This window comes from Electrona antarctica, assembly GCF_951216825.1.
Source record: "Electrona antarctica genome assembly, chromosome: 1".
NCBI lineage: Eukaryota > Metazoa > Chordata > Actinopteri > Myctophiformes > Myctophidae > Electrona > Electrona antarctica.
Window position 1 is genome coordinate 50422464 of NC_136806.1, and position 9779 is coordinate 50432242.

Below are 9779 nucleotides of genomic sequence, written 5' to 3' on the forward strand. Positions count from 1 at the left end.
CGCTCTTATAGTCACAGAGGTTTACAAAGTGCAAGATTGGAGTAACCAGCATGAATCCAACTCAACAAACTACAGGGTAGGCCAAGCCTAATTGGTCGAGTAAATAAGGTGCTAAGCTAAGAGAACTACTACTAATACTAAGAAGTATTTGCTGAAAAGTAACTATAGCAGGTAGACAACAAAGCGCCTGTCTAAATACTATATATAAATAGTGCATTCTCAAACATTACATGTCAGGGACCCCTAAATTGTATTTGTAGTATTTGGCTGTGGACCCCCATCTGAAAAGATGTATTGCCAAGAACCCCATGAGTGAAGATTTGTGAATTTTCATTATTATTATTTTCTTTTTGTAGATTTTTATTCCACGATTTTGTAACCCATTTTTTCCACCCAGTTTCATGTGATGTAATCCTGGGCTCTACACTCCCTCTGCCAACCTGGGGAGAGCAACGGGCTGACCTCATGCTTAGTTCAATGCATGAGGAGTCCAAGCCGCTTCTTTTCACCTGACAGGGGGGAGTCCCTGGTTGGACCTGAAAATAGCAGATCTACAATCTCACAACACATCACAATGTGCAGCGTTGTGAGCTTGTAGGTCTGCTATTTTCTTGGCTAATAAGTCAGACTCATATCACACTCTGGCTTATTAGCCAGGCTACTATTTTCTTTTCTTTTAAGATAATTTTTTGGCTTTTTCTGCCTTTATTGATATGTTGAAAGTAGACTGACAGGAAATGGGGAGAGAAATGGGGGTTGGGGGGGAGACACGCTTCAAAGGCCGTCGGGGTCGGGAATCGAACCCGCGGCATGCCGTCAGGCTAGCTCAGCAGCCAGACGTGCCCAGACGGTTGAGTTAACCTCCAAAGTATAAAATAGAGTTTAAGTCGTTAAATTGTTCCTAGTTTTGTTGGGGATCCACTGGAACACCTCAAGACATAGGCCTACTGCAACGCCACCTGTGAACCAATAATCTCAATCATATCTAGCATCTATAATAAGAGAAATAAAATAGGGGATGAGGTGGAGTCTGCACAATAGCATACAGTGGTGTAAACTGTAAAGTAACTACCGGTATATATTTTCTCAAATATAAGTGTACTTAAGTACAATTTTGAGGTAGGCCTATTTTTGAGGGGCGCAGGTTTAATGTTCGTTTTAAAAACTCCATTGACACTGGGCACGGTGGCACAGTTGGTAGTGCTGTAGCACTCTGCACAGCTAGAAGGTCCTGGTATTCGATTCCCGCTGGGGACGCTGTGGGTGCTGGCGGCATGTTCTCTCCTCCACGTCATCAGTGCCCATACCCGAGGCGGGGTTGGCGAAAGGGCCTTTCTGTGTGGAGTTTGCATGTTCTCCCCGTGTCCCCTAGGGTAGGTACCCTCACAAAAAACATGCAGTAATCCTGGTCTCTAAACTGCCTCCCCCTGGCCAGCCGCGGCGCCTGATGGAGGGGAAAGGAACTGGTCCCTAGCACAAACATTAAATGCCATTAACAATAAAGAGAATTTAATGTTTGTGTTGTCACCGTTTGTTTTACATCACCATTACATCACCTAATCATAGCAACATGAGTTAAACTTTAATATATTAGCGCCCCTCACTTCACACGGGTGTGATTTTTATTACTTTACTAGAGTATGTCCAATTTCCAATACTTTTACTTCTACTCCACTATCTCGGGGCAAATATTGTACTTTTACACCACTACAATTGTTTGAAAACTTTAGTTACTATATGTAGATTTTGATTATTATTACAAAACATACATTTAACCAAATACATTAACCACATTTCAGCCAGTTGAAAATTGCTGATCAACTGCCTTGCGAATGATGCAAGCTTCTGCTATTTGCAAGCTATTTGCAAGCTTCTGCTATTTTCAAAAGATGTTATAGGCCTACATTTGAAAGCTTGATATGGGACATTATGCATAATGAGTACTTTTACTTTTAGTACTTTAAGTACATGTTGATGACAATACTTTTGTACTTTTACTCAAGTAAATTTGGAATTCTGGACTTTTACTTGTACCAGAGTGACAGATAGATTTCAAAACAATTATAAGTTTCACTATAATAGAAAACTAACACGGCTCACCAGTGCCATCTAGTGGCAGATGCCACTACCATGAAAAGAAAACCACAACTCCCGTGGTGCTGTGCGTCTGGGTTACGTAATGGACAACTCCCCGGATGCGGCTGCCTGTGTGATTGACTGTACGAAGCGTAAAGAGCTCCAAAGCTAACTGGCGGTAAGTTATAAAGTGCTTCAAAAGTCTGCTTTTTATTGCAAACTACGTATTCGGAATAATGTAACATACAATTAATAAGGTGAACTGCGAGGTGATTACATGCCCAAGAACAGAAATGTCTGAAATGTGTGTTTACAAAGTAACTTTCAACTTGTTTGCTAACTAGTTAGCTCGTTAGCCACCTAAACTGCGCTAGTTCCTTAGCTTGACGCTAGCACTATTAGCCAGTGAGGGGAACGCCTAGTGGCTTGGGACTATCATTAAGTAGAATAACATGGTAAGATAGTTGACACCAGTCGTTGGTTTTCTCAGTTTTGGAATCCATCGATATGCTTCGACCATTTATCGACCAAGAAGAAGCAAAGTCTCTCGGGAGAGATTAAATCACAATTTATAGATGCTCGTCGATCAGCTAACGACGGTAGTTAGCTCTCAGCTGCTAAAACAGAGCAACCAAAAGCGTTTTGAACTGATAAAAATGTTGTTTGCCTAAAAGAGTATATTTTATCATGTTCATGGAGTGATCTTCCGTAATAGGAAATGTGGAAACGATGGCTACGGACGGTGTTTGTTACGCTGTAGTTATGTCTGAATCAACTTTATTGTCTCATCATACAGGTTTAAAGAAGTGGGTGGAATTATTGTTTTGTACTTCCATTATTTGTAGTTTTCAGGAAATGTAAGAAGACTAGAGACGGAGAGAGAGAGAACGAGGACAATAAGGATAAAAAACAGGTCCGATATTCAAAAACCCCTGATATGTCTACTGATGTTGAGTGAACATACCGGTATAAACATGTACAAGCAGCTCAGATATTCATGGGAATGGGTTTAGGCAGTGTCTCGTAAAAGTAGCGAGCTTGCAGTTTTGCCATTCTTTCTTATTTTAGTAGAATTCTGAAAAGTGAAAGTAGCTGGCTAAGTGTGCCTGGGTTTTTATAAAGATTTAATAAAGTATTGAAAATACTTCACAAAAGCTTGTGAATAAATAACTACACTGGATCCAGATCTGCATACAGGTTCTTTATTCCATTTCCTGAAGGCGGGTAGGGATGGACAATTCAGTCATCATATCTGTCGGCCGATGTTGGCCTTAAAATTCAATATTGACATTGAACCAATTTGGCTGATATTTTATAATAATTGTGTTTGAACTTTGAATATGCAGCCTTCATCATTACATAAGGCTTTTTCAGCTTCATTCACTGAGTGTTTTCTGGAGAAGCTTTCAAAAGGGTCAACAACTTGGAACATGTTGTAATAACAATAATACAATTAAGCTGTTGATGTTGAGATATGGGCCAAAATTTCAATATGGTGCATCCCTAGTTTTTTCAAATTCAGTGTTTATAAATGATATGCCTTTTTCAGAAAAGACATTAGTAAATCTCATTTATCGACCATAACAGCAATGTTGACATCGGATATCGGTTTTGGACAGTTTAAGGTTTTGACCCGCGACCACCACAATATATAGTTAACAGTAGGTCTGTCATTGGCCAATTATTACATGGTCGCCTCATCGCAATTATTTGAGATAATCACAATTATTTTTGCATAATTGTAAATTGTTATAGAGGGTATGCGCGTGACATCATCATCAAACCAGGAAGTTATGCAGGAACGCCTACTGAGTGGCAAAAAACTACTTTCTGGCCTTGACAGCCCATACATCCACACAGAAAAGTCATATCTGATTGCATTAAACAACATTAAACGATGTGCTTGCCACTCGATTTGCCACTCGATGTGCCATTCACTTTAAGCATGCGCATACTCTATTGAAAAATATCCATACATTTTCAAACATTTTTCAAAAATATCAGATCTACAATCTAACGTGTTAATGTGTCAGTGATTTCTTTGTATATTTAAGTTATTTGTCATATCTGCCCTGTGCAATTTGTGATTACAAAGCCTAAAAGACAAACAGAAATACACATTGTAACGTTCCAATGTTCGATGCAAAAACACAATTCATTGTTAATCACAATTAGTTAGTCAATCGTTAACTTAAATGTTTATGTGTAATGGTGATTGGTGCCAGCCCTGTCATTTGCTCATTGTCCTTTGTGTTTTCATATAGGTGCTGCAGCCCCAGTGGTCGAAGGCAGGATGCAGACCATAAAGTGTGTGGTGGTGGGCGACGGCGCTGTGGGCAAGACCTGCCTGCTCATCTCCTACACCACCAACGCCTTCCCGGAGGAGTACATCCCCACCGTGTTCGACAACTACAGCGCGCAGATGAGCGTGGACGGCCGCACAGTCAGCCTCAACCTGTGGGACACGGCCGGCCAGGAGGAGTACGACCGCCTGCGCACGCTCTCCTACCCGCAGACCAACGTGTTCATCATCTGCTTCTCCATCGGCAGCCCCTCGTCCCACGCCAACGTGCGGCACAAGTGGCACCCGGAGGTGTCCCACCACTGCCCCAGCGTGCCCATCCTGTTGGTGGGCACCAAGCGGGACCTGCGCGGCGACGCCGAGACGGTGAAGAAGCTGAAGGAGCAGAGCCTGGCGCCCACCAGCCAGCAGCAGGGCAACGCGCTGGCCAAGCAGATCGGCGCCGTCAAGTACATGGAGTGCTCCGCCCTCATGCAGGAGGGCGTCCGGGAGGTGTTCGCCGAGGCCGTGCGGGCCGTGTTGTACCCCGTCACGAAAAAGATTGGCAAGAAGTGTGTGCTGTTGTAATGAACGAACGGTTCCCACCGGACTCTGACTTGCGGAGGGGGAGGGGAGAGAGGGGACGTCTAGCTGCCTCCACCTCTACCAGTGTAGACTCTTGATTCAGCTCCTCTCTTCCTTCATTCATCTCCTGGGGGGGGATTTCATTCCATCAACACCAAAGTGACTTATGATGCCAAAACGGAGGCCACAGAGTGGATCTTCTCTCTCTTTCTAGGTCTCTTTGTCTTTTTAACTTTTGATATTTACACTTTTTTTCCCTTCTCCCCAACAAATGTTTCATTTTCTAGATTAATAGTTTCTATTGCTTTGCCTTATAAAATCTCATTGCTGACTGTGCTTGTCACAAGCCATAATAATAAGCAAGCAAACCAACCAGGCTGCCCTGTTTGACTGGAGAGAAGAGATCTGCCTTTTGTTCAGGTAGAGCAATAATGACTACCTCAAACTCTCACCTCGGGTGCATCTCAACAGTTTCCCTAAATAACTTCCCACCTGACCCCCCGAATCATGCCCTCGTATGCCCTTTCAGAGGTAAACGGCATGTAGAGAGGGTGAACGCAACGTTTAATTCTAAGCCATCTGGCCACAGCCAAGGTGTGACGTCTCAGAGGTAAATTCCAGTCACAGATTAGAGGTTAAACTCCTGGAGAGCTGCAGTCTCTCCTGTGCCCGGTGTGGCGTGTGAGAGCTGCCGGTCTCTCCTTCCGCCGCGCACAGTGGAGCCAATAGGCCCTGAGAGAGAGATAAGCCCCGGATCATTAAAACCAGCCAACCGTTTGCCCTTCTCCTGTAATGGAGGAGCGGGTGTCTATAATGGCCTGACGAATGAACCGCTTGCCAGTTACTTCATTTGTAAAAATGTCATTGTCAGGAAGCCTTTGGTTGCGGTGCCGCTCTGCTCTGGCTTTGTCTTAACGCTTGCAGGCTCACACTGAGTGCTGTTTAAACCACTCCTAAGCATAGCTTACTGACAGGGTAGGATCATCCAGTGACTGGTTTTGGCTAAGTAGGTTGAATTTACTCTGATGGTTGTTTTTCCCCCCACTATTGTTTTTAACCCATGAGTGTGATCATGGCCAAAGTTGAATATTTTTGTTATAACCTGTGTCCAATTGATCCGTAAGATATATTGTGTTGTCTAGCTAATATACTTGGATTTGATAAACCAGGATGCATACGTCAATTACGTTTGTCCCCTTACATTTCTCTCAACAGATTATTACTCTATACAGGATTGAAATTCAAATGACCATACTTGCAATGCCATAAATAGGTTTGACTGGTATAATTGATTGTTGATAGGCTATAGCCTACTTTGTGTTGGTTTACTGATCATTTAATCTCAGAGAATCTTTAGTGCCATGACTGCCATAGCCTGGTATTAATGCAGGTTTAGTTCCTTAACTGCATCTAAAGGGCCTTTTTAAAAATGGCCAGGTGCCTTTATCTAAACCAAAGACTGTAGCAGAGCCCCTCTATCAAACCCAAAGGCTCTTGTAGTGCTGCGAGTGCCGCCAGACTGCCTGTCTGTTTGATACAGGGTAAGCCAACTCTGGTTTCAGTTTCGTGTGTATTTCAGAAAGTTTATGCAATACTTCCTGTCGAAAAGAAGAAGAAAAAAAACACCCATTCCCAGACTTGTCTTGTGACACGCAGGTGCTAAACCAATGGCTCAACTCAGGTCTGAATTAATTTGCCTGGTGTGTGAAATGGGGTGCTCGTCGACGACGCAGCCCACAGTTCTTCTGAACTAAAGTGTGGTTTACATCCCTGCGTTGTGCAGAAGCAATAAGGCCAAGGCTTACAGGCACACACCATAACTCGCACATAGTGTGGCAAGAACTCTTAACTGAAAAGTGCCTTGTTCGCCAGTCAGAAAGTTTTATATTCCATTTTATGAAAAAAAAATTGGTTGCTTGATGATGCCCACAGCTGTCAATAACAGTAGACCTTTTTACTATACCGTGTTTTTTTTTGTCCGTTATTTCCATGTACTCAAATGAACAGGGCATACTGTTATAAGTAAACTTTTGAATGTGGCTTGTCTGTGTAAAGTATAGCAAAAAATGAAGCGTGACACGGGTGCCAGGTTTTGTGTAACAACAATGATTCCGTTTGGTCTGAGGTCTGTGGGGAGGAAGTGTGACGTCTTAACAGATCCATATGACTTAATGTGTGGAGGGGGTGAATGTAATGCTTAATTTATGCTCTGCCGTATGCCGTGAATGGTTGATCTGCTAGCCCACAGCGCGTCGCAACAATATGTGGCGTACATACTTTATTTTGTATCTCCACACCATTCCTATCAGTCTTAACCACTTAAACCCTATTATTAGTAACACAAACCTGAGTTACAACTGTAGTTGCATCGCGTTTTTCCGTCTACGCCATATCACTTCCCCCAAAATGGCCGATTTACAAACTCATGTGAGCACGTAGAGCGGTTATTTTTGGTGAATGTTCTCCCCCCCCGAAGAATGGGCATGCTGTGGTTCAAGTGGTTAAAATGCCATGCCTCTTTTGGCCTGGTGGTGAGAAGACCACCCTGGCCTCTTAGAATCAAATCAATGGTGCCAAGGCATGTTAGGTCTGCTATTAACGGCTCGCGACGGAGCGTGAAAGTCGGGCAAAAGTGTACGTGTAATGTGTCAAACTGTCAACTGTGGTGAGCTTAGTGTTTCTGAACGTCACTCAGAGACGCAGTGGAAGTGGAACACACCTGTGGGGCTCTCTTTGTGTCCCGGAGCTGTCTTGTATGCTACCGTGTGCGTGGTACTACACTTTTACACTGGGAACTTGATTTGTAGAAATCTATTTGTAATTGTTTTATATATAACAAAAAGCATATTTGTATAAATGAACTAACAGTGAGATGATTTTAAATTATGCCAAATAAAAAAAAAAGGTGGTCAAACCAGATTAAGTGTTTTTTTCTTTTTGTTGTTCGTTGGGTGGTGGCAGTGTTTTTACTTCCCCATCTAGAAATAATTCATGCTGTATTTTGAGGAAGTATTTATTCATGCTGTAGTTTGAGGAAGTATTTAAAGTGCGCTGTGCTAATAATGACTACACTTCTGCAGGGCTGGACGATGATGCACGCACGGAAGCCATGTTGACATCCTCTTTTTCAAATTCTAGTTTAGATGAGGAAATCCCCATACAATGTCCATTGTCCAAACTTGTAGAGGCATTACCATTAATGAACACTAGATGGACCCATAGACCTCTCGTTCAACTGCATTAGAATAGAATGAGCAGTGGTGGGAAAAGTACTTGTTTTAAGCATGTTTTGCTTAATTAAAAGTATCAATACTGCCATGCAGAAATACTCTTTTACAAGTAAAAGGCCTGTAATAAAAATGTAGGCCTACTTGAGTATTAAGTATTGGCATCAACATGCACTTAATGTGCCAAAAGTAAAATACTCATTATACAGAATGTCCTATTTGAAATGTGTGTAAATAACACATTTTGAAAATAGCAGAAAATAGCTATTTTCAAATGGCCGAAATATATATAGCGCTGAAGTGCTTAATGTATGTTTTGCAATAATAAATCTACAAAGTAACTAGTAACTGGAGTTTTTGAATAATTGTAGTGGAGTAAAAGTACAATATTTGGATCTGAGATGTAGTGGAGCAGCAGAAGTAAATATCGGAAATACTCACGTCAAATACAAATACTTAGAAGTACTTAGGTACAGTACTTAAAGTAAATGTACTTAGTTACCTTCCACCACTGGGGCCTATCTATATTACACAATGTTTGTCTTGTCTGTACATTCAGAGTTAATGGTCTGAACCCCATCCTTGCATTCAGGGCCATCATTCATCCTCGTCCAGAACACCCACACCCCCAGATCAATGGCATGGGTGTAGGAGCTCAATGTGCTGCTAACTCTGAAAGATTTGCCTGACCTTTATGGGTGGTGGCTCTGGAACATGACGGATGTGTGCAACTCCACCATAAACCATTACAACACTGTCTGCGGCAACATTTTAGAGCCCGTTTCATCTCCAAGACAGAGAGGCTGTCCCCTGAACGTTTTATGAGCTCACACAGCGCTTCCAAAAACTGCCAGAGAATGGTATACAGCACTTGACATTTATGTCAGTAAATTACCTGTGTGGAAGTCCGTGAATTGCCTGAGGGGCCCATTCAGACGTAGTAGTGACCCAGGAAAGCAATCAATGTCACAATAATGATCAATATCATGATATGGCTTATGTTGTGTTTTAAAAATCACTGTAAACCAGATCTATGTTGTTCACTCATATTGCTGCTGTGACAACTGAATTTCCCTCACAGGATAAATGAAAGTCTATCTCAAATCAATTGCTTGGTAAAGTTGAGTGTTTTGTCAAAACATTAGTTTCAGATATTTTAAACTATAGCCTAACCTTTCATAACCTTTGTCAAAGTTTGAGTTAAACTGGGTTGCAACAACATGTAGACATGTATTGTCACTGTGTTACAAGGAGTGTTACATCCCATTATTGTTATATCATCCCGGCAATGTTCCATTGATAGACAATAAATAAACCAGAACATTGACTTATCGCTCAGCCCAAACAATTACAGACGTGATGTCCAAATGAGATGAGGCCGGATCAGCGAGGATCGTTGTCCAGAACACTTTAACTAACGCTAGGTGGCTTATGAGATTTACCCAAACCTTCCACTCTTGGCTGTGTATCCTCAACTGACCTCTCTCTATCACCATGTGGTGGACAAAGTACTACTCAACCCCAGTACTTTACAGTAGGCCTACAAGTGAAAGTATAAAGAAATAAAATGAAAAAATACTGTACTTCATTACATGTCTACCACGTACTCT

General features: G+C 42.1%; 1 protein-coding gene across 2 annotated transcripts; it reads left to right on the forward strand.

Annotated features, from left to right (window-relative positions):
• The first annotated feature begins 2121 nt into the window (after window positions 1-2121).
• rhogd (ras homolog gene family, member Gd) lies at window positions 2122-7861 on the forward strand. Of its 2 annotated transcripts, XM_079507806.1 has the most exons (3): window positions 2166-2254; window positions 2922-2989; window positions 4341-7861. In XM_079507806.1, exon 3 carries the CDS (start codon window positions 4370-4372, stop codon window positions 4943-4945), a length of 576 nt encoding a protein of 191 aa, XP_079363932.1. In that variant the 5' UTR covers window positions 2166-2254; window positions 2922-2989; window positions 4341-4369; the 3' UTR covers window positions 4946-7861. The 2 variants fall into 2 exon arrangements, with proteins under 2 accessions (XP_079363933.1, XP_079363932.1); XM_079507807.1 differs by lacking the exon at window positions 2922-2989 and having other exon boundaries at window positions 2122-2254.
• Window positions 7862-9779: the final 1918 nt, after the last annotated feature.